At 46.1% G+C, this 25,562-nt stretch overlaps 1 protein-coding gene across 8 annotated transcripts in view; it reads left to right on the top strand.

Annotated features, from left to right (window-relative positions):
- LOC128350287 (E3 SUMO-protein ligase ZBED1-like) overlaps positions 1-25,562 on the top strand; it is a 256,967-nt gene that overhangs the window by 35,091 nt on the left and 196,314 nt on the right. For 2 of the 8 annotated variants that reach the window (XM_053308319.1, XM_053308318.1), the window contains exon 1: positions 12,715-12,804. The exons of 3 other annotated variants lie outside the window; for them this stretch is intronic. Coding sequence is in view for 2 of the 5 variants with exons in the window: in XM_053308324.1 (XP_053164299.1) it covers positions 20,251-20,365 (115 nt within the window). In the remaining 3 variants the exon portion in view is untranslated. Of the gene's footprint in view, positions 1-12,714; positions 12,805-19,829; positions 20,366-25,562 lie in introns of those variants that run through there. 3 more of the 8 variants (XM_053308324.1, XM_053308326.1, XM_053308320.1) reach the window with 3 other exon arrangements.

Below are 25,562 nucleotides of genomic sequence, written 5' to 3' on the forward strand. Positions count from 1 at the left end.
TCCTCCAAATACTCCAGAGATGGGTTAATTTCATTTGCACCTAAGGCCAGCACCAAATCCTATAGTAAGCTCAAAGACTCCTGTTAATTTACAACAGTTGTGTAATATTAGTATAATCTATCAGACATTAGCCACAGCTGGTAGGAATATTGTAGGCCTCAAAAGTCATGTGTGGTTTCGTGCCTTGTACAATAACTAGTTTGGGAGAGCAAAGGGGTAGCAAAGAAAGTTATTAGGGGACAAGGATTTTGCTGTATATTATAGAGGTAAGCTAATTAATGTAACCAAGGTAATTAAAGAGTCTCCTACGTACCTAGCTGTACTGGTTTCTGCTGCTTGTTCTAGGATAGAGACATGAGTGAATAAGGCTTCTTTAAAAATAATTGAATTAAGTGATGGGACCATAATATACTATGACTGCATTGTCTGACTCTTGCTGTAAAGTGCCAATCTGGTGGATGGGGTAGCAGGAAATATTTTGGGGAGAGCATCTGCTACCCCTTGGAGCCATCTCTGCTTGTAAGAGCCAAAGGATGATCTGTGAGACTGTGGGAGTGTGCAAAGTCCCTGATCATATCATGTGGATATTTTAATAACTAGTCATGATCAATAATTGTGCTTTTTAAACTTTATATAAGCAATAACAAGTCAAATATAGTCTGGGAACACAAGGTACCAACATACTGGCTGTCTTCAAACATTGTTAAGAACCATGGGTTCAGTGAACCTGTGGTTCTCTTGCCCTCCCCCTGATGCACTCCCAGATGAGCCAGAGCTGCAGTCTCCGATCCTTCAAGGGGGCATACACTAGCTGTGTGGGCTTTCTAAGAGCCAGGAAGGAAAGCTGCACCAGCCAATGAAATCTGAGCAGCAGAAGGAGCTTCCTGCCTTAACTCGGGTTTGGGCAATTTGTCCAAACCTGACAACATGCTGCAGCCTCTGGACCCTCAGTTAGGTAAATGAATCTTACTTACAACTGAGGACTCAATCGGAGGCTGGAGGTGGCTGGGTACTGGAACTGCGGCTCTGATTGTTCGGACATCACAGGGGGTGAACCTGAGGTGAGTTTGCCTTGGGTTTCCCATGATGTCCAAAAGTGGCCATCGCGTTTCTGGTAGCAGGTAGGGCAGATAATCCTCAGCTCCATTTTGCTTGCAGTAACCTCATCCTAGTTTGGTTGCTTATGTATAAATGTATACAAGGCTTTATGAACACTGAAGCTTCTGTTCCATTCTCCATAGGAGAGAATGGTTCACATGTACACACAAGGCATTTCCCAGTATATAAGAAAAATTACAGCCTTAGTATATATGTGGAGCTCTGTGTGTACTGCTGAGACCCGTTCTACGTTTCTGTTAATCATGTCTATGTGGAATATTCTGCATAGCAATGCTACACAGAAGGATTATGTTCTGTAAATGCAATAGCTTCTATGAACTGCAGAAAACATGTTTGTACAAAATAATAATCTTTAAGAAACTTCATTGATATGCATTTGATAAGCTGGTGAGATGATTCTGCAGAAACAAGGCAGTGATGATATGCAAGATTTTGCCCTCCCAGCAGGAGTAAATCTTTATGCCCATAAATCAAAACAAGTTATTACAGAGCTCTCAAGGCTCTGAAAATCCTGGGTAGCAATAGATAATTAAAGGGTGAAGGCATCAAAAATTAATTGCAAGGCCTTTTTCTCCCTTAAGTGTAAAAAAAAAATAAAAATCAAATAAGTGGTAAAACTAGAACATGTTGGAAAATATACATGGAAAATATGTTGATGAAGGCAATGGGTGAAAAGGACATGTTGTCCCATGGTGCATATATTCATAGCTGGGTTCAGAGACCTGTCCCCTCTTCTACTACATCGCAGATGTTCTCCAAATAATTGTGCAATATTAAATAAAATACTAATTTACCTACATCTGTGCTATTATGCATATTCCTTGGCAGCTTGGCTTTCTATATGGCGAGGAAAAAAGTAGAAATGATACCAGATCTGATAGGAAAATGTGATCAAAAAATAACTAAGCTTGTAGAGTATCTTTATTCTGTATTTCTTTTTGATTTAGCAAATGTGTAGGAGAGGAACAGTCAATATATTTGATCAGTCACTACACCATATCAAGTGATGTACAGTAATGAATTATGTTATCTCCAAAATTATGAACAAAATTAAGTATGTGTTGTAGTCCAGTAGTGGCCATTGAGGGCAGCACTGGGGTGGTGGCACAAGAGACACCTTTAAAAACAAGTCAGCAGGTGCTTACCAGCATTAGGGCAGCACCTGCAAGCTGCCTCAATCAGTGGTGCTCTGGCTGGAATCCCATGAGCAGCAGCGGTGTGGTGTGGTCCTGGCCTCTACACGTGCATGCACCCACCCCTGCACATGTGCAGCGGCCAGGGCCCTGCCACTGTCATGCCAGGAGGAGCACCATTGCTGATTTTTAAAGGTGCCTCTCACCAGCCCCCACTCTGAACTTCCCTCATTGGCCACCACTGTTGTAGTCCAAACAAGCCACACGCAGATGCAATTGCACTGGTCATTCAGACTTTTCAATTATATTGCCATTTCCTCAAGAGCAAACGCTCACACTTGGCAACACCTAGTCTAAGTACTAAGTCTAAATTAATGCAACATACTCTAAGTTGTCTCATTGATTTCAGTGCTACTTAGTCATAACTATTTTGAATGTTGCTCGCTGGTTTTGATAAAATTGTTTGATTTGAAATTTAGCAAATGTCCAGCAAACTGGAAAAATTGCCTACCCTAATCATTATGTCATCCAAGCTGAACAAAACGCTTCCAGTGTTGCAGTGAAGAAAAATGACTGTCTGTTGTTTCACCTTGTTTGCTTTATCACTTTGTGAACTGTACTCTGCAGCAAGTGCTTTTATGGCTTAGATAAACATTGCGTTCCATTTCCACTATGCACAGTGATTTGGCATCACTGAATACTGTCTACAAATTCCAGGGCCAGATCTCAACACTCCTATTTCACTAGCACTTTTCAGGTGCTCCAGACAGAAGGCAAAACAAATCTTAGGAGGACATAAATAGTGGCTGACATTCAGAGTAAATTACTCACAAGTAGTCCCACTGAAATTAATGGGGAATGTTAGTCATGGCTTTCAGACACTCAAAACACAAGATTAATATCATGGAAACCCAGCACAGAGAGTTTTCCCAAGGTCCTGGTTGCTGAGAACAGCCAGGCAGTGCATTGGGTGGCCCACTCAAGGTGTTCAGAGCTAGCAAGTTTGCTGATAATTCAGACTCCTGAAATCCAGAGTTCCAACAGGAGGCTCAACAACCTAGTGATTTCAGTTCAAGGGAGGAATTTCACAGCAAAGCGGCCTCTTGGCTGGGAAAGGCTCTGGTGCAATAGCCAGCAGCATGGGCTATTTGGGTTTCTGGAATCCCACAGGGCAGTTAGCTTAGAGAACCATGTTCCCAAAGCAGCTTAACAGGAACCATCATAGGGACATAGGAAGCTGACATATACCTAGTCAGATGATTGGCCCATCTAGCTCAGTAGTGTCTACACCAGGGCTGCTCAACTTTGGCCCTCCTACAGATGTTGGCCTACAACTCTCATAATCACTGGCTATTGGTCAGGCCTGGTCAGTTGAACAGGCCTGGTCTACAGGGTGGCAGTAACTTCTCCAAAGTTACAAGCAGGAGTCTCTCTCAGCCCTATCTTGGAGATGCCAGGGAGGAAGCTTGGAACCTTCTGCATGCAAGCATGCAGATGCTCTTCCCGGAGTGGCCCCATCCCCTGAGGGGAATACTTTACATTGCTCACATATAGTCTCCCATTCAAATTCAAACCAGGATGGACCCTGCTTAACAAAGGGGACAATTTATATTTGCTACCACGGGATGAGCTGTGTGTTGACAGAAGGGAGACTGGATTTTTAAAAATAGGGTTTGGGATTGCTGTAAAGCCTGAAAGTGGGGAAAATCCTAGGTTCAATCCCCTGTTCCGGTGACAGGAGATTGGGAAAGCTGTGGACCCCAGTGCCTGTTCAGGTGATGGTCAGGATTAAAAGGCACTATTGTTCCCAACTTGCATACTTAAAGAGAGACTCCACATGAGCAGTGTGGAGAGACTAAGAGGGTTCTGCAGGGAGAGCTGGTCCAGTCTGTTCTCTTGACCAGCTCTCCCTGCAGATACTCTGCTAGGTCACCCTGGGTTTACATGATTACAGGCTCCGTCACGGAGCCGGTAGAGGAGGTGGTGATCGGGGGCATCCTGGCCTCTGGAAGTCCCAGCATGCCCTGCTCAAGTATGTGGGACATGCTGGGGAGCCCCTCCCCCCCAAACGCCAGGAGGCTTGTTAGAGTCTCCTGGTCAGGGGTCTCCTTGTGAGTTGCCACAGCATGGAGGCACACAGTCTGGTAAATGGGGTTAGTGGAACACTCGCTCCGCTAACCTTGTTTAAGGGGAGGGGTATTTAGGGAGGTCTGTTGTAGCACACAACCAGGGGAAACTAGGCTAGGCTCCATTAGCCTGGTTTCTCCTGGTCATGGGAATAGCCTCAAAGAATGTTCCTCTAGTTGATTACTTCTTGAAGAGCTTTGAATAGACTGAAGCTCCTCATGGTCTTGAATGCTTTCAGGGCATTAATATTTTTTGTTCACTGGAACTGGGCTTTCTCTAGGATGTAAGCTCACTCGGCAGTGAAGGAGCCTCCCATGACTAGGTGGTGTTTTCATTGATCCAGCTCCTGCTATACACAGCTATCTGACCCTATTCAAGGCCAGGCTTTTCCTCTCCCTTTAAGGCAGAGGTGCACAACTTAAATGTCCCAGTGGGCTGCAACCAACCATAACTTGGGAGTGTGGGGGCCCAAGATCAATTTTCAGCACATTAATCATTACATAAAAATAACCATTAAGAATATCAATAAAAGCAGTTTTAGTTACTGGTAAATCCCTCCCCCGACTAAGGGACCCATAATTTTTAACCAAAGATAATGGCCAGAAAATAGGCCTTATTCCTATCAAGTCAGTGGGGCACCTGGAGTTCACAGCGGATCAAAATAAATGCTCTTTCCCCTTCCCTCCCCTGCCTAAATTGCTGTCACTTTCAGGCTGCAATCATAGGCATGCTCACTGGGTACACTGTATTTCCAATTAAGCATGCACAGGATGGTGCTGTAGGGCAGTTTCCATCTCCTATGATGATGCAAGATACCTGAGGGCCTGTAAAAGGGTCCCTGCAGGCCAGATCTGGCCCCCGGGCCTTATGTTGTGCAGGCCTGCTCTAAGGTCTGAGACACAAATTCTATTGCTGGTTGTGCTCCTGTAGTAAGCTGCACTGAAACAGACAAAAGAGAAGAGAAGGAGTGTGTGGGCAGGAGTGGGGAGAGCAGGCTGTCTGCTAACACTCACTAAACAGACATATCTGCTGTTTAAACACTCTTGAGATAGTCCTTCTCAAACAGAGCAATAATTTGGCACACATTGATCCAAACATTCAACACTTATTGAAGTTTTAGTATTTAAAAACTGGATCTTTCTGGTCTGCGGACCTGCAAAAAAGCAGCTTTAAAATGACTTCTTCATTGTTTTACCAAAAGGGGCTTTTAATTATGTCAGAGATAAGCCTCTTTACAAGGAATTTTCTCTTAAAATCAATTCAAAAGATGTTTTTAAAACTACCAGTGTTCATTTCATTTATTTGAGATGCATTTGTAGGTTGCTGAACTACAGTGCCACTCTTATATAACTTACCTGAATAAAAATGAGGGTATCCTCATGCAGTTCTTGAGGCCAGATAAAGATAATTTCCGCAGGAGATCCTTCTTGCTTTGGTGTAAGCTTGTCAGTATCATGTGATCAGCCAGCTGTACCTTCACTCCGTTCCACCTTGCTTCTTCTATTCCTTGTGTTTGTTTGGGATGTGCACAGAATTGGTTCCATGCAATCCTGGGAGGTGGGGGTTGGTTGCTTCAAGGCACGGGGTGTCCTTACCTCCCCTGCCGCGTTTGATGCGGGGTGGCTGAGTACCTTCTTGCTGCCCCAATCAGTGTAATGCCTGAAGTGGCCAGTGAGCATGTGCGGTATTATGCTGACCGTGGTGGCAAGAAAGTGCCACCCCACGTCAGTGGTTTTGGCAGCAGCGCCAGTGGGGGAGGTAAAGACACCCTCCCTGCACCTTAAAGCTACCACCACCTGCCTCTGAACTGGCTTGAACACCAGCATTTCGAACTGGTTTGGTGCTCCAGAAAAGGAGCTCCAAACCGGTTCCATGCACATCCCTAGTGTTTGTTGCGTGTATGTGTTGGCCGTGTTGGGTTGTCATTATTTATTTATTACAAGGACTTCTATCTAGCCTTTCTGCTCTAATCTGAGGGAACTCAAGGCAGCTCACAATAGATTACAATTGTCTCAATGTAACAATGAAAGACATGAAAACCAAAAATATATTAAAACATTACAATAAAAACCCAGCATACACCACATACCAGCAGAAATACACAACAATAAAAATAAAACACACCACCAAGAACCAGAAGGTACAAAAATTTAAGGGATCCAGAGATAGCAATCTAAACATCCAGCAGGTCAAACGCCTTCTGTTTTAAAAAATTAAGAAGTCATCATCTTTGATCAAATTGTCAACAGTGGAGAAGGAGGCAACCAGATTTCACAGGGCAGGGCATTCCAGAGCTGGGGCAGGGCAAGAGAGAAGGCTCTGCTTCATATTGTTTGTTTTGTCCATAACTTTTCTATTCTTGTCAAGTAGAAAAGGGGTGGGGAACATACAGAGTGGGAGGAGTGGGGAATTGGGTTATTATTGTAAGAAAAATAAATAAACTTTAGATAATTAAGAACAGCAAGTGCTGGAATTATGACATAGCTGTTAAACCCCAGAGCAACTATACAATGAGGTCATTCACACAATAAAAAACTGTTTGGGAGCTGTCTGTGCTCCCAATTTTCGGTTGTGTGGAAGCAAGGTAGGAGGAAAACCTAGGTAGCTTTTCTTCCTACTTTGCTTCCATAGAACTATCAATTCAATTTATTGTGGCCATAGGCCATACAGAAAACATACAAAATAAGAAAGATTAAAAACAAAACATACCAACAATAGTATAGTACATAGTAGTAAACAGTGGCTCCTAAAATTTGGATCTTAAGCAGGATCTTAATCTAATAGCAACATAGAAGAATTTAGCCACCACCTTAGTAATCTTATCATCTTGATCCTCGAGACAGAAATTCAGATAAAAGGGGTCAGCTCTTCCTGGGAGATGCTCTAATAGGGGGAATATGAGCTCTTTCCTGGTGACCATACAACTAAATATTGGGAGCAGACAGCTCCCAAACCTGGGTAGAACACAGTTTTGGATTGTGTAAATGACCTCAATTTCTCCATCAGTAACAATGTCTGATCCAGAGAACTCTCCTAGCATCTGCACATGGAAGAAGCCAAGCAGAGTGTCTATGAATAATTGCTGACAACGCTTAACCCATTATCTCCATTGATCCAGAGAGAAAGGGGGGAAAGCAGTATTTAGCGAGATTTCAAAATAAGAGCTGTAGGTATGTGTACTGGAGCACTACAATATGAAGAGCAAGATCAGAGTTCAAATATGGCTCATGATAGATGGCATCAGTCATTTAATTGTCTCTGCTCCAGACAATTTATTCAGCAATCCACAATTGATTACTTCATACATTCACAACTAATTGCCATTCTTTAAATAATTATTTACAGCAATGAACTGTGGAGACATTAGGAGAAGCCAATAAAGTAGTGGTATTAGAAACCAGATAATCTACTAAATACGTCATTAACAATACTGGCTGACATCCTAACAAGTGTGTGTGTGCTTTGAACCCCTGATGACTCACAGTGCTAGCCACTCTTCCCTCCAGGTACTCACCTGTTGCAGTTGTGGGCTTAAGAGTTTGGAGAACTCCCTGTACTTCTGAACTACTCTATAAAACTGGAACATGTTGGTGCCCATCAGCAACTGGTTTCCAATCTTACAGAGCCGTTCTGGATTTTAAGCCCTCTTCCACATGCTAGAGAACCCAGGGAGAAGAGCAGGGGCTAGTATTGCATACCAGCAGGGGCTCAAAACACAGGTGTTTTGTTAGACAGGATGTCAGCCAGTGATCTACAACAGCAGGCAGCCCATTCATTCATAGCCATAGACCCATCCTTTAGTATGTAAGTTTTCCTAGCTTCTGCTCCCCCCCCTTTTTTTTTTTTTAGTGCTAGAATAATTATGTGTGGCCATGTTGTCCAGTTTTGGAAGTGTCATAGGTAAAGACTATATTTCAGTGGCAGAGTTTAAGCTTTGCATTCCAAGGGTCATATGCTAAATCCTTGGCATCTGTAGTCCCACTTGGCAGGGCTGTTAAACCCCTTCCTGAGACACTGGGAAACTGCTGACCATCAGAATAATGTAGCAAGTACTGGACCTGAAGGATGCTTTTGATTACCTTCCACTGTGCTCTACCCACTTATCCAGAGTCCTCAGGCCGTTGTTATCCAGCCTACTGCCACGTTCTCACTGTTTCTGTTTATTCAAATGGTAGGGTACATACTACATTTAAGTATTCTGTTAGGCACAACATAGGATACTGCTTGCTTGGTCAATGGTATGGCTAGCTACTGTAGATTGTGGTCCAGTGTTCTCTCTAATTTTTCTCATCTGAAAATGAGATTTGCAGAATGAGTTTTGTTCTGAGCAATAATATGAAGGCAGCTTGTGCGCACATGCATTCAGAATGGAGCCTTCTTGATTCAACCTGAGTGGGATCTAAAATTAACGAGCAGATATAAAAAAACATGTGAGCGTGCACACACGTGCATGCCTTAGAGGCAACATTGTGGTGGTCATGCAGGAACTTATCCATAAGAACAGTCCTGCTGCCTCAGGCCCAAGGTCCAGCATCCTGTTTCACATAGTGGCCCACCAGATGCCCCTGAGAAGCTCACAAGGAAGAGGTGAAGAAATGTCCTCTCTCCAACTGTTGCTCCCCTGCAACTGGTATTTAGAGGCATCTTGCCTCTTAGGCTGGAGGTGGCCTAAAGCCACCAGACTAGTTGCCTTTGATAGACCTGTCCTCCATGAATTTACTTAAGCTCCTTTTAAAGCCATCCAAGCTAGTGGCTATCACTACATCACATGGTAAGAATTCCATAGATTAATTATGCACTGTATGAAAAAGTCCTTCCTCTTCTTGGTCCTAAATGTTCTAGCCATCAGTTTAATGGGATGACCTCTGGTTCGAGCGTTGTGAGAGGGAGAAAATTTTGCCTGTCCACTCTCTCTACTCCATACATAATTTTATACACTTCTATCATGTCTCTCCACAGTTGCCTCTTTTCCAGACTAAAAAGCCCTGGATGCCTCAGAAGGAAAGTGCTACAGGCTCCTAATAATCTTGGTTGCCCTCTTCTACAACCTTTCTAGTTCTACAATGTCCTTCTTAAGGTACACTGACCAGAACTACACACAGTACTCTAAATGTGGCCACACCACAGATTTGCATAACAGCATTATATTATTAGCATTTTTATTTTCAATTCCCTTCCTAATGATCCCTAGCATAGAATTTGCCTTTATCATGGCAGGCACACACTGAGTCAACACTTTCAATGAGTTGTCCACTATGGCCCCAAGATCTTCTCCTGGTCAGATAGCTCAGACCCCCTCAGTATATATGTGAAGCTGGATTGTTTTGCCCCAGTATGCATCATTTTGCACTCGCTTACATTGAACCACATTTGCCATTTTGTTGACCACTCACTCAGTTTGGAGAGATCCTTTTGGAGCTCCTCACAATATGTTATGGATTTCACTGCCCTAAATAGTTTAGTGTCATCTGAAAATTTGGCCACTTTGCTGCTTACCCCAACTTCTAGATCATTTATGAAAACGTTAAAGAGCACTGATTCCAGTACAGAAGTGGGGACCCCACTTCTAACTTTCCTCCATTGTGAAAACTGTCCATTTATTCCTACTCTGTTTCCTGTCCTTCAACCAGATACAAACCCACACATAAACCTGTCCCTTATCTCATGACTGCTAAGTTTACTCAAGAGCCTCTGGTGGGGAACTTTGTCAAAAGCTTTATAGAAGTTTAAGTATACGGTGTCAACTGGATCTCCTTTATCCACATGCCTGTTGACATTCTCAAAGAACTCCAAAGGTTTAGTGAGGCAAGACTTGCTCTTGCAGAAGCCATGCTGGTTCTCCTTCAGCAAGGTCTGTTAGGAACATAGGAAGCTTCCTTCTACCAAGTGAGACAATTGGTCCATCTAGCTCAGTACTGTCTACACAGACTGGCAGACCTTTCTTCAAGGATGCAGGCTGGAATCTCTCAGCCCTATTTTGGAGATGCCAGGGTCTTTCTAATTAACCAGTGTTCCCTCTAATTTTTTTAATCTCTGTGCGGAATGAGTTTTATTCTGGGTGGCAGTATCAAGGCAGTGTGTGTTCAGGGGCGTAACAAGGCTGGAGTGGGCCCAGAGACAAAATTTTAAAATGGGCCCCTCGCACACACACGCACACACACACACACACACACACACACACACTTCACATGTGACTTGCCTCTGGGGGGCCCCTCGAGGCGTGGGGGCCCCCAGGCAGCCACCTCCCCTTGCCTAATAGTAGTTACACCCCTGTGTGTGTGCACCTGCATTCATAATGGGGCTTTCCTGATTCAACCTGAGCAGGATCTAAAATGAACTGAGCAGACATCCAAAAACTTGTGAGCGCGCACACGCCTTAGAGGGAACAATGGAGGGAACATTGGACCTTCTGTATGCAAGCATGCAGATGCTCTTCCCAGAGCAGCCCCACCCCCTTAATGGGAATAGTTTACAGTGATCACATGTAGTCTCTCAATCAAATACAATCAGGGTGGTCCCTGCTTAGCAAAGGGGACAATTCATGCTTACTACCACAAGACCAGTACTTCTCCCTGTAGTTTCCAAGATTCCCCCTGGATCCCTTTTTGGAAAATTGGAGTTACATTAGCTACTTTTCAGACCTCTGGTAAAGTGGCTGATTGTAGGGACAAGTTACATGTTTTTGCTAGGAGAACAGCAATTTCACATTTGAGTTTCTTTGGAACTTGTGGGTGGATGTCATCAGGCCCTGGTGATATATTAGTTTTCAGTTTTTCAAGACAGTTTAAAACATCCTTTCTTGTCACTTCAAATTGGCCCAGTTCTTCAGCCTCCAAGCCTGAGAAGCTCAGTTCTGAAGAGGGTATATGGTAGGTATCCTCTGCCATGAAGTCAGATGCAAAGAACTCATTCAGTTTCTCTGCAATCTCCTTATCCTCCTTAATAATCCCTTTCACATCATCATCTAAGGGTTCAACCACCTCCTGGGCAGGATAAATTTAAAGACGTTTTTGTTATTCCCCTGGACACTTCTACCTATATGTTCCTCATACTTTCTTTTTGCATCTCTTATTGTCTCTTTGCATCTCTTTTGCCAGAGTTTTTGTCCCTTTCAGCTCTCTTCATTTGGGCAGGACTTCCATTTTCTGAAGGAAGTCTTCTTCCCTTTCATAGCTTCCCTGACTCTACTTGTTAGCCATGCTGGCTGTAAGGAGATGTACAGAAGCAGTGTGCTTTGGAGAGTGAGAGAGCAGAGGTCATCATGGAAACCATGTATGGAATGTTCAGGACAATGATTGAAATAATGACAGGTGGTGACAGTTGAGGCAGTTAGTAGTTAGATAGGGACTGGTTGGGACAGAAGAAGGAGCTGAGAGCAAGAGCTCCTGTGTGAAACCGAACAAGGGAGTTGGTTCCGGGCGGTTTTGTGAGAAATCTTGGTAGTTTATTGTTCAGAGTCTGTAAGAGGCCCATAGTGAACGGGAGCAGTACTCTGTGTGTGGAGTTTAAAGCCTGAGCGGGATTCATATGAGAGAAAGATGTATAGTGGCAAAACTCCATGTTAAACAGATGTGAAGTCTGGGTTGTTACACCAGGTTCCACAGACGAAGTAAAATATACCTGTCCTAAATTGCTTGGCATACCTAAGACCTACAAATAAAAAAGATAAATCTCAGTGTGTATTTAACAGCTGACTGAAACAGCAACATTGTAATGAAGTCTATGTGCCCTGCCTAGCAGAGATTCTGTTTCCATCTTATGCAAATAATAAAATTATTTGTTTTTATACTTTAAGCTTTGTTTCTTTTTATGCATTAAACATTTACCCCTATCCTGCACTCGCAAGGCTACGTAACCAAGGAGAGATATTCACTGACAAACATCATCTTATGGTGCCAGCATAAGGAAGTAAATACTTAATATAGTACAGATGGACCTTTTTATCTGCGGATTTGATATCTGTGGATGTCGGGGGAAAGATACCCGACCTTGGCGGGGGGACGGTGGACACCAAAATATACCAACCTCGCATATCCACATGTCGGAGATGGCTGGAAATGACTGCAGAAGTCATTTCTGGCCATTTCTTCAATGGAACCACAAAATGGCTCCTGGCTGTAAAAAAAAAAAAGGTGGTGGGAGGAGGAAAACCCCGCTGATTTTTGGCCAATTTGGGGGCATAGCATGACTCAGGCAGAGCAGCAGAGCACAATCAGAAGCTCCCCCCGGCCGGCAGGGGCCGAGGCCAGGTAGACCAGGCCTCCGGCGTCGGGGAGACGTGAAGGTCGCGCGCAATGTGCGTGTGCGCAAAAGGCTTGCCGGAGCCTTTTGCATTGCGGAGGGGCAAGGGGCGGCAGGGAGGTATCCTGCCGCCCCAATTTCTACAGTAAATACAAGTGCTGGAGGGGGCAAAGCGGTGGGAGGGGTAAGTAAACCCTCTCCGCCCTTAAAGGAACCCCCTCCACCCGGACCGAACCGGCCAGGTCCGAACTGGTCCAGATGGTCCGGAGGCCTTTACAATGGCCTCCGGACCGGTCCGGACCCATCCCTAGACCCTCCTGACTTTCCCATTCAGCTTCCTTTTTACTAGTCCCCTTGTTTTTGAGAAGTTTCTTCTTCTGAAGTTCAATGCATCTGTGTTGGACTTCCTTGGCAATGCTCCACTTGCATATAAGCTGCATAGGATCACATTATGGTCACTGTTCCCCAATGGTACTACAACACTGATATCTCACACCAAGTATTGAACACCACTCAGGGATTAAGTCCTTCTCTCTGTTTGGTTCAGCGACCAACTGTTCTAAGGCACCGTTGTTTAGCACGTGTAGAAATCTGGCCTCTCTGTCACTACTTGCACATGAATTTGCCCAGTCTATGTAAGGGTAATTGAAATAAAGGAGATTACAGCTATCTCTCTTTGATGTTTCTCCAACTCCAGGTCACTCTCAACGAGAGTGATAGAAGATCCTTGGATCCTTTCCATCCTCATACGAAAGAAGAAGAAATACAGAATCATACCCTTAATATTAAATGGAAATATACAGAGTATAACCAAGTAAATTAAAATGCACCTTAAACCTTAGTTTCTAAGAATCTAAGCATTTTCTTCTTGCTTCTATTTGTAATTAAGCCATTAACTCTACAAACTATTGAGCGATTAGTATGATTACATGTGCTTTGTGGGAAGATAGGAGTGCTTGATCAACTGAATGGAAGTAGTAAGAGAGCAGGCAAAAACATCATTTTAAGTGGAATAACTGTTCATTTTCTGATGGATGAGATTTACTAAACTAAGCATTCTATTTTCTAGTGTCCCCTTATCCAAGGTAGCTATAGCAGTATTGCCAGTGAATTTCATACTGTTCAGCAATTAAAAATGTGGTTGATGGGTCTGTGAAGTAATCTCTGAAACAAATTTCAACAAGATGTCTGACACATTTTTATGTGGGGGAATTGCATCAGAACTACTAGTCATAGAAAACAATAAGTGGGTGGTTACTCATTGCTGTATCTGCCTGTCTCCCATGTGTCAGAGCTATGGCAAAACTAATTTCCTAATTGTTGGAGTATTTTAAAACTTTTAAAAACCAATTGTTTTCTTTTAAAATCCATAAATGTTTATCTAGTGCATTTCAGTTTAAAGTATCTACAACTATTACTTCATTTGAATTAGAAGTGTGCGCTCCAGATTTTAAGGTGTCACAGCCTGATATACATTCTTGAGTATGACCTCATCTAGGTGGTTGAGGCTGCAATCCTATGCACACTTTTGTGGGGAAAGTCCCATGGAATATAGTGGGACTTACTGAGTAGACATGGCTAGGATTGGGCTTCATGATGCGTATTTCAAATTATACAAATTACGAAATTAGCACAGGAACAGAATTAGAAAAGGATAGCAGCAAGTGAAACACACTTACAAGTGAGAAAGCCTCAGTGAACACAATGGGACTTATTCTGTGTATACATGCTTAGGATTGCACTGCCAGTCTGGACACTTTGCTGGCATGGATGCTTTGTTTCCAGACACAGTTCCTCTGGTGCTGACCTGCATCTCCTTAGTAATGCAGTTGATGAAAAAATTGCATTATTTATGTATTTATTTATTTATTTAACATATTTTTATACCGCTCAAAACTTATGTCTCTGGGCGGTTTACAAGAAAATAAAAACAAAGGTAAAACATTAGTTAAACACACAAACAAGACATTTAAAACACAATTTAAATTTTTTAAAAACAATATTCAAAAAACAACAGTAAAACAATTAAAACAGTATCAGTTAAAAGCCTGAGTGAACAGACGTGTCTTTAAAGACTTTTAAAAATTGGTCAGAGATGAGGAGGCTCTTATTTCACTAGGGAGCACATTCCAAAGCCTCGGGGCAGCAACGGAGAAGGCCCGTCCCTGAGTAGCTGCCAGACGAGCTGGTGGCAAATGCAGACGGACCTCTCCTGATGATCTCAATGGGCGGTGGGGTTCATGACGAAGAAGATGTTCTCTTAAATACCCAGGGCCCAAGCTGTTTAGGGCTTTATAGGTTATGACCAGCACCTTGTGTTTTGCCTGGAAACATATTGGCAACCAGTGTAACGCCTTCAATATGGGAGTAATATGGTCTCTCCTAGATGACCCAGAGACCAGCCTAGCTGCTGCATTCTGGACCAACTGTAACTTCCGGACTACGTACAAGGGTAGCCCTACATAGAACGCATTGCAGTAATCCAGTCGGGAGGTTGCCAGCAGATGTACCACTGTTTTGAGGTCGTCTATCTCAAGAAACTGATGCGGCTGGCGTATCAGCCGAAGCTGATAGAAGGCACTTCTGGCCACTGCCTCAACCTGGGATACCAGGGAGAGGCTTGGATCCAGAAGCATCCCCAGACTGCGTACCTGTTCCTTCTGGGGAAGTGTGACCCCATCCAGAACGGGCAGATCAAGATAGTGTCTCGAGTTTCGACCCCGCACAATGAGTACCTCTGTCTTATCTGGATTCAGTCTCAGTTTGTTATCCGTCATCCAGCTGATTACCGCCTCCAGACAGGCATTTAGGGAGGTTATGCCCTCTCCCGATGATGCTGACATGGAGAAATAGATTTGGGTGCCATCAGCATACTGATAGCACCCCGCACCAAATCTCCTAATGATCTCTCCCAGCGGTTTCATGTAGATGTTAAACAACATCGGAGACAATACGGAGCCCTGAGGGACGCCATACAAAAGTGGAGATTTTGAAGAACAACAGTCTCCAAGGGACACCATCTGGAACCTGCCCGAGAAGTAGGAACGGAACCACTGCAGAGCAGTGCTTCCTACCCCCAACCCCCTCAGACACTCCAGAAGGATACTATGATCGATAGTATTGAAAGCCGCCGAGAGGTCCAAAAGGACCAACAGAGTCACACTTCCTCTGTCAATTCCCAGTTGGAGATCATCCATCAGGCCAACCAAGCCAGTCTCCAGCCCATAGCCAGTCCGGAAGCCAGTTTGAAATGGGTCTAGATAATCAGTTTCCTCCAAGACTGTCTGGAGCTGGGAGGCCACCACCCTCTCAATTACTTTGCCCAGCCACGGAAGGTTGGATACAGGCCTGTAGTAAGTCCGAGGGATCCAAAGTAGGCTTCTTCAGAAGCGGTCTAATAACTGCCTCCTTAAGACTAGGAGGCATCCTACCTTCCCTCAGAGACGCATTTATAATCTCTACCAGGCCTTCTACAACAACGCCCCTGCCAGACAATATAAGCCATGTCAGGCAAGGGTCAAGAGAACAAGTGGTGGGCCGCACCATTCCAATCAGCTTGTCCACATCCTCAGGAGTCATAAACTAGAACTGATCCAACCTAACCACATAAGAGAAGTCACTGGATACCTCCACATCAGACACTGAAGTAACTGTGGAGATGGAGTCTAAGTTGGCCCGAATACGAGATATTTTGTCCACAAAGAATTCATTAAACACATCACAGTGGGTGGTAGATGGTTCCAGATTCTGATTCAAGGGAAGAGGGGCACATACTAGCCCTCTCACAACCCTGGATAACTCCACCGGACATAAACTTGCGGATGCAATACAGGCAGAAAAGAATCGCTTCTTTGCCGCATGTATGGCCTGAGCATAGGTCTTCAAATGAGTTCTATGCTGCAATCTGTCGGATTCAAGCCAAGTCTTTCTTCACCTGCGCTCCAGTTGTCTACCTCGCTGCTTCAGCCCCCGTAGTTCTTCCATATATCAAGGGGCCAGTTCTGAAGTGGGTTGGAGAGGATGCTTAGGAGCGATCATGTCTACTGCCCTGGTGAGTTTGCTGTTCCAGTTCTCCACCAAGGCATCAATAGAATCGTTGGCAGAGCCAACACTAAATCCCTCCAAGGCTTCTTGAAATCCTAAAGGATCCAATAACCTTCTCAGGTGGACCATCCTAATAGGTCCCTCGCCCCTGCGAAGGTGGGGTGCGACTGTGAGTCCAACCTTAACCAGATGGTGGTCCGTCCATAACAATGGGGAAATCACAGGATTCCCTACCCACGGAACACCACCCTGGTCAGAACGAAAGACCAAATCAAATGTGTGACCTGCAATGTGCATCGGTCCCGAGACCACTTGAAGTAGGCCCATAGTCATCATGGCCGCTATGAGCTTCTGAGCTGCCCCGTACAAATTGATCCCGAAATGAACATTGAAGTCCCCCAGCACCACAAGCCTAGGGGACTCCAACACCAAACCTGAGACCAAGTCTGTCAGCTCAGTTAGGGACTCTGTTGAGCAGCAGGGCAATTGGTACACCAATAGAAGTCCCAGTCTCTCCCTGGTCCCCAAAATTAAGTACACACATTTGATATGTGTGTCAACACATATCTATCCGACACTCTAACAGGGATCCTGGTAAGGGACATAGCCACTCCATCTCCCCGCCCGCGGTCCCTCACCTGCTCCTCAACAGAGACTCCTTGAGGGAGAAGCTGGGACCACACTGGTCCCCCAGCCTCCCCCAACCAGGTCTCCGTAATACATATCAGGTCAGCACCTTCATCCAGAATCAAATCATGGATGGTTTCTGATTTGTTCCAGACCGACCTGGCATTACAGAGGAGCAAGGTGAGGTTCCAAGGGTGGTCGGCACTGCTCCCCAAGGTCAAAGAGCTGGCAGGACAGCTGGAAGCAGAAATAGCTATTAGATTTCTATGTTCCCTTCCCCTGTAATGACCCACTGACCTGCAACGTTACTTCGGTTTACCACCACCACTGGGACGGCTGTCCCACAGGCAGTGGACACACCCCGTGTCTCCCCATCACCAGGCAAGCCCAGACATATTCTAAAAGATCATCACCCAGGATTAATTAAAACAGAAGCCCCATTATTAAATGCCCACCACATTAAAAATACCTGAGTCAAGAGGCCTGGCCCTCGCCCTCACTGTCCCCCAAAGGGGCAACCCCCTTTGGAGTTGCCCCTTTAGTGGCGACCCTGCCCGTGACACATCCGCTACCACAGGCAGCGTTCCTATATAGGGCTAGAGATAGCCCCTCTGGTCAGCTGGTAACAAGAACTGCTTACTCACTCCTGGCCCTGATCCTGCAAAGCAGCCACTGCCAAAGGCCACAGTTCTGCAGGTCAGGCAGGGGGCTGGCAGGTGGACTCGCCTTCTCCCCCCCCCTTGCAGGCAGATGTTCAACACAGCAGCAGGCAGCCCACACCAGTCTCTCACCCTGGGGGCTGTCTAGGAAGCAGGCGGTTTCTCCCAATGCTGCAGGGCTTCTGGCAGGCTGGGCAGAAAGCAGCGTTCCTATATAGGGCCAGAGATAGCCCCTCTGGTCAGCTGGTAACAAGAACTGCTGACTCAGTCCTGGCCCTGATCCTGCAAAGCATCATAAGTTTTCCCACTCGTGCAAGTGGAGCAGGGGTAGGGAACCACTAATGAGATAATGTCACATTATGCTTTCCCCCCTCCCAGTTACATGCTAAAGGGTTTCATGTCTTTCTGAAATTTGGGTTTTCATTTTTCCAGGATACATTTCATATTGAGAACAATGTGGTAGCTTTTCCACAGAACATGGCAGTCTACCTCTTCATAGGGGTGGGCTATTAAGGACACATTAATTTAGAGAGCATCTGCACTGGCTTCCATTCAGTGTTCTCTCTAAGGCGAGCATGTGATCACATGGTTTATGTCCATTCAGTTAATTTTAGATACCTCTCAGGCTTAATCAGGAAGGTCTCATCCTGAATGCATGTGCGCACTCACTGCCTTGATACTACAGCCCAGAACAAAATTCATTCCGCACCCAGATGAAAAAAAAATAAGATAGAGAGAATACTGCATCTGGAGCAAAATTCAAGGAGTTGCTTTAGCTCTTAGAGAATACTTTTAACTGCATGATCCACCACTAGTTTTAGACTCAGTCAAGAACATCTTGACAATTCCCTATGTGTGCTAAATTTGAGGAGCAAGGGCACATAGACAGTATTGGCAGTTGCTCCACAACAGTGGAACTTCTCTCCATTGGGCGTTTCCCAAAGTTTCAGTCTGAGTACTTTTATTGTTACGAGACATACAGATACTCCGTGTTAGTTTATACGGGGCAGAATGTAGTGTGCCAAGGTAGTTTCAGCAGGGCAAAGAGACAACTTTCAAATTGGTGATTAACTTTATACTAAGGAGGGGAAGACTATTTTTTCAGCCAGCTATGCGTGTAAGCCTGCAAATGTTCCTGCATGTTCATCTCATTGCATTACTGGGCCTACATTTCTGAACTGCTACATTCTACAATTGCTACAGCTGATTGTGTGTCCAGCTTCTTTACCTGTGCAACTCCTGAAGGCTTTCTTGCCGATTCTTGGATTCTGTTGTTCATTGGATGCCTACTGTAGCATGGCTCAAATCCCATCCTGATCACCAAATGTTTTATAACTGCTTTCATAAAACAGTCTTATGTAGATTTAAGTAAGACTTTATTCCAGAAATGCCTCCATTTTTTTCCTTCTCCTTCCTTTTCTTTCTGACTCACCCCCCCCCATCCCCACTAGAACAAACTTCCAAACAACAAAATACAAAACATTACTGGACAGAACACAACATAGGCCTATTTCAGGCCAGGAGAGCATTCCTCCAGTGTCTCTTGGTAGTGTCTACCTAATGCTTTTAAAATATATTTTGGGCCCTTTGGGGACAGGGAACCATTTTCTCCTTATTCTTTTTCAGAGTAAACTACTTGAAGAACTTTTACTGTTGTTGAAAAACAGTATATAAATAATAGTAATATTGTGGATATAGTTATCACAATCAGAGTAAGTAACAGAAGGGCACATTATCCCTCTTTCAATACTGGGCACTGTACTCTCCCAGACACAAACACTGCATCTGTGCTTGGGAGTACAGAAATCGTGTTGACTCCAAATGACCCAACCTGGAATAAACAGACAAGACAAAAACATAATCTACAGACAGCAAGGGAGAGCTAGAAGCGTCCTGATGCAGCATGTCCTTTATTGCTGGAATTCTCTTCTAGAATTCCAGTTACACGCAAGCCCGTTGCTTTGGCTTTTACTCGCCTCTCCTGTGCGCAGAACTATCCTAGGGGGCAACAAACAACGAAGCTCCTCTGACTTGAAAGAAATCGTTAGCGAACACGCCCGGGGAACCTCAGAGGAGAGGGATGCTGTTCGCAGACTGCTCAACGAACGGAGGCGGGCGCTTTCTCTTTTCTCTTCCGCTGGGTGTGGCTGCCTTCTGCTCCGAGGCGCGCTCCCTGCGGCCCTGGAGAGACTTTCCGCCCGCCCGCTTTCTTCTCCTGCTGGGGGCGGTCGCTGGGCTCCTTTCTCCACTGAGCTAAGGAAAAGGACAAGGACGAGCCGCCGCCGTGCGAGAAGGCAGCCATGTCGCTATTGTCTCTGGCGCTGCCAGCGCTGCAGGTTTATTTCATCGGCCTCCGCGTCGTGCTGCACCAGCTGCTCCGCCGCCTCCGCCGCTGGGGCTGCCCTTCCAAGGCAGGTTCGTAGGCTTTGCGTTCTCCTCTTTGCGTAGATCTCGGAGGGTTGCTTTGGATTCCTGGGAGAGGCTGGGCAAATTTCGACCCCGTGTGCGGGCAATGAGACTCTTCTCCCTCTCCCGGCTTCTAGCATGGGTAGTGGTGGTGAATGTTGAAGGGGTGGCCTGAAATTATGCGCCAGCCCGCCAGTGACGCTCTTAAAACTGTAGAGCCAACTTGTTTCTGCTGCTCTCGTGGAAAAGAGCGGCGTAAGCGGTAGCCAAAGGCGCCCGCGAGCTTCCGTTTCCTTGGACTGTTGTCCAGAAGGGCTTTCCCTTGGCCTTCTCCCGCAGAGTTAAGGCTAGGCCACGCTGCTAATGGCTCCAAACGCCTCCCTGCAGACTCTAACCGGCAGGCAGGACTTTATCAAAGGCGCACCCCCCCCCCCCCTTTCCAACCGCAAGCGTGTGGCTTCGAGGCTGGAGCAGGTCCAAGTGCCTGTTGTTGCAACTGGCGGCTGATCAATGGGCTAAAGATCACTGGGCTCTTATCTTTACTTTACTTTACCTGCTACCCGAGTCTAGTAATTATTACACTTCTGAGTTTAGTAGTTGTCATAAGCACGTGGGCAGAGTCTTGCATGCATCACCAAGGCTTTCTGCAGGAGAAATGTTCAGCACACTTACATTATAGCTTTGTATGCACCTGCTTGCTGTCATGTCTGTCTCTGAGGGGGTGCTGGGCTTGGGGTGAATCAGCATGTGAGGGGCCTCATGGGGAGGTGGTTGTGGGAGGAGAGTGCACATGCAACCGGGTGTCAGGTTTATCTCCTCCTACCTGCATGTCTTCTCCCAGCTGCAGGGAGAAAGCATGCAGCTGCAGATGGTGGTGGGACAGCTGCTTGGGGGATAGGGAGAATGTGTGCGCAGCTGTAGATGGTTGGGGAGAGGAGACTCCTCCCCAGGGCTGGCCCAAGGGTTAGGGGCACCCTGGGCAAAGCCCACTGGGCGGGCAACAGGGAGTGCACACCTGCCCTCCTCGCCACAGTCTCCACTTGCCTCTAGCCGGCGGTGAGGGAAATACTCGCCCACCCTCTTCACCGCCTCCCCCTCCACTCACTGTGGCCTCTGCAGGTGGAGGCAGCGGTGAGGAGGGTGGGCAAGTAGGTGGGTGCTTGCCTGCCTGCTTCACTGCAACTACTGCTGCAAAACGGTGGGTGGAAGCTGCGGTGAGGAGGGCAGGAACACACTCCCTGGTACCCACCCTCCTACCCCCTGCCTGCTGCGCCCAGGAGGGTGGGTGGGTAAGCAAGGTGCCACAGGGAGGGAGCAGGGGGGCTGCAGGCGAAGAGTGGCGACCCTGGGTCCCATGTGACCCAGGCTGTCATCACCCTTGCAAGCTTTGCGCCCTAAGCAGGTGCTTAGCTTGCTTTAATGGGCAGGCTGGCCCTCAAAAACTGGAAATGTCTTCAAATACAGCAGCTGGATTCCACCCTTTAAGACTGCCCCAATGGGGGCTGGGGGTGAGGGATGAATCAGCATGTGCAGGGCCTCATGGGGAGGTGGTTGTGGGGGAGACTGCGCTTGCAGCCACAGTTGGTTGCAGGGAGGAGTCTCCTCCCCGGGGCTGGCCCAAGTGTCAGGGGCAGCCCTAGTGAAGCCCACCTGGGCATCCCCTGCCCACCCTTGTTGGCTGCCTGGGCGGTCCCTGCCTGAGTGCCCCCTTACCCCACTCTCTGCCCAGACAGTGGGCAGGAGGGTGTGTGCTGGGCGGGTGCAGGGGAGTGCTCACCTGCCCTCCTTGCCACTGCTGCCTCTACAGGCAGCCTCTTGGTCTGCTGCCAAGAGTTCTCCCGAGTCCTGGCCTGGCCCACACACCCCTTCCGAGTGGTAGCAGCTCAGGGGACAGGGTCCGGCGGGGGTCCCCCAGTTCCCATGCACGCACTCTCCCACCAGCCCCAACCATCCTCCGCAGCTCAGCAGTGGCAGTGCGGTTGCTGCTCGGAGGAGGTGTGCGGGCCAGGCCAGGACTCGGATGAACTTTCATCCTCCTCCAGGTAGCAGCCGCACAGCCGCCACTGGGCTCTGGGTTGCAGGGAGTGTTTCTGGGCCTGGCCCACACATGCCACCTTGGGGGACAGCATAAAGGGAGAAAGCGCGTGCAGCCGCATGAAGAGAGAGTGCGTGTGCAGTCCACGTAGAGCCTGCTGTCTGTGAGCCTACCCTAAGCAGCAAATGTACTGCCGCTGCTTGGCCGAGGTTTGGGGTGGTTCGGGTGGACAGGAGAGTGCATGTGGGGCTTGGGGAAGTGCAGGGCTGGGGGTGACTGCCCCAGTTGCCCCACCCAAAGGATGAGCTTGCTGGCTGTAATCTTCTGGTATTTCGTACTGGAATAGGCTTAAGCATTGAACTTCTGTTTAGCCTCCAGCTTTTGTAAGGAGCTGAGATCTGTTGCTTAGGGCTTGCCTCATGTATGCAAAAGACGGAGGCAGTTGCAGTTAACATACCCTTCTTTTACGGCCTCAGTCTATTCATGTCTACTTGAAAGTAAGCCTCAATGAGTTTAAATGGGTCTTACTTCTAGGTAAATGTACATACAGTTGTACTAGTGTATGTATATCTATATGCATTTTATCCTTTATGACATAGTGGGAGGATGGAGGAATACTCTGTATTTCTTGTTAATGACACGTGTGGTCTTCATCTATGTAAACATGTTTGTAAGTGCAGGTAGAGATAAGGCTAGGAATGGGCGGAAGCAGGGTGGATTTGATTTAAATCAAACTGATTTAAATCACGATTTAAATCATGATTTAAATCACTAGCAGGGTGGATAAAAATCAATGATTTTTTTAAAAAAATCAAAAAAATCTGATTTTTTTTATTTTTTTAAAAAAATCATTGATTTTTATCCACCCTGCTAGTGATTTAAATCGTGATTTAAATCGTGATTTAAATCAAATCCACCCTGGGCGGAAGGCCTGCTCTTACTGTCTTGTAATGCCTGAGTAAACACTTGGACATCAGCGAGAAATAAGGGATTGGTTAGGATACTCCAGCCCATCCTGTACACCTCTCTCTGTCTCCAGTGTGTTGTTCCGTTGCCAGCGCTGTCCTTAGGGCAGGGTTGCTATTTTAACCCCCATTAAAATTAACTGGAAGGAAGCTGTGCACTGGCTGATTTGCCCAGGCCCTGCTTCTCACCAGGGCAGCCCTGCCCTAAAGACAGCCCTGCCCGTTGCCATCTAATTGTGCAGTGGTCGTTCATCCATGCTGGTCTTAAATGCAAGAATTATGTTATATTTAATCCACACATTTAGAGGTGGTTCAGATAACTGCTCCTGGAAGTTATCCAGACATGCCACGGGGTATCTGGAGAGTGAATCTGCTTCGCAGCAGATTTGCAGCTGTTTAATTTGGGGTATTAAATGGACCTCAAATAGGGTCGGCTCCTCTCTGCATTCCCTAGAGCTCTTTTTCCTGTGTGCATTCCCACAGCTTGCTCTGGGTTTTTTCTCCAACTAATCACATCCTAGAGGAGGAGGCAAGAGACCTTTGTTGTTGTTGTTAGTTTGACAGTCGGCGTTGTGCAAGATCAACTAGTCAAAACAACAGAATGCTTAACCTGAAACATTATCTCAGCGAATGTATCTGCGTGGATGTTTGTAGAAACCACTCCCAATTGGTGTGTGTGTGTGTGTCTGTGTAATTTTTATCCTTACGGCATGCATACCAACTGAAGGATCCTCTAGGATATTTTATTTATGTGAAAAAAATTAACGGGCTCTATTTTTCAGCGATTCCTTCCTCACCACACACATGAATTATCCCAAAAGTTTCCTTTCTCGACTTGCAAAAATGAATGAGAAGTTGGAGAGATGCTATCCTGGGCTGACTTCTTGACAATTCACATTTTGGCAGGGCTTAATTAGTACTACAGCCCACTAGAACCATTCCAAACTGTGTGAAGCAAGAAAAAAAGCCCCTTTGAGCATGTGCAGAGTGCCGTTGCGGTCACAACCAAATCCTGGACTTGAGTCCTGGTACCTCTCACAAATGAACCTTACACCAATCTTTTCTTTATAAGGGTCACCACCACCACCACCTGCCAACACTGTTCTCTGAGCCCAGCCTGGAATGGATTTTCTAGGTTCACCCAACTTTTTTTAACACAGCCAGAAGCAAACACGATCTCCCCCTGCCTAAAGCCTACCTGTGAAAGTTGTACTCCCTGCACCACAACACTGCCTTTCCATCGCCAGCAAGAGCATGTGTGGCCGGTTCTTTTTTGCTCACGCTCTGTCCTAGGTAAACACTGCCAAAACTGCATGATTGATCACAGGTAGTTTCTCTCCCCTCCAGCCTTCGGTTTCCAGCCGACTTACTGGAAAAAGGCAGGGTATGGGGAAGGAAGGCAGCCTTGAAGTACACTGCAAGCAGTACTTCCATTGTCCAAAGCCCTTTGCTTTATTTCTCTTATTACAGATTCCGAAAGGACACCAGCTCTCCGTTTAGCCCATTTCATTAACAGCTTCGATTCTTCCCAAGCAAAGCTAGCCACAGTCGGGAAAGCAGACAATAAGGAACACAAGTGTCAAATTCCCCTTCCTTGCGGAAGACTGATGAGACAAGTTGCCAAGCGGCCCCCTCTGCTGACTCTTGGCACTCCACAAATCCACCCAGCAAATGTTTTTTTAAAAAAAACAAAATATGAAAGTGTGAGTTTTGGAAAAAGCCTATTTATTGGCAACGGCCCCTCCACACATCGCAGAGAAGTGTCAGGGCATACCAGAAACCTTCCCTCCCTTCAGAAAAAGCTGCTGCAAATAGAGGATTTTTTTACCCTGGACATAATTTGGGCTAAGCTAGAATGCACAGCCCTAATTCGGGAAAAGCCAGAATAGTGTGTGAACTGGTCCCTGATAGCCTGCTGCGACTTCGGGGTAGTTCCTGCTGATATGTGAACTCGTACCCTCCATTCCGGAGGAGATGCGAGCTAAAAGCCATGTGTATAAAAGTCCATGTACAAATAGACTGCAGTGAAATGGTGTGCCAGCCAGTGGGGTGGAGGAGGCATATGTCCTTGTGCTTAAATGGTCTGGTTGCATTATGGTCAAAGATAGGAAAAAATTCTGAGTTGGTGTTAATTTCCACTTCCCTGGGCATGAAAGCAGTTAATATTATGAGCTCAAATTGCATCTTTGTTCACTAAGATTGATTT

The sequence above is a fragment of the Hemicordylus capensis genome, chromosome 3 (assembly GCF_027244095.1).
Source record: "Hemicordylus capensis ecotype Gifberg chromosome 3, rHemCap1.1.pri, whole genome shotgun sequence".
In the NCBI taxonomy this organism is placed as follows: domain Eukaryota; kingdom Metazoa; phylum Chordata; class Lepidosauria; order Squamata; family Cordylidae; genus Hemicordylus; species Hemicordylus capensis.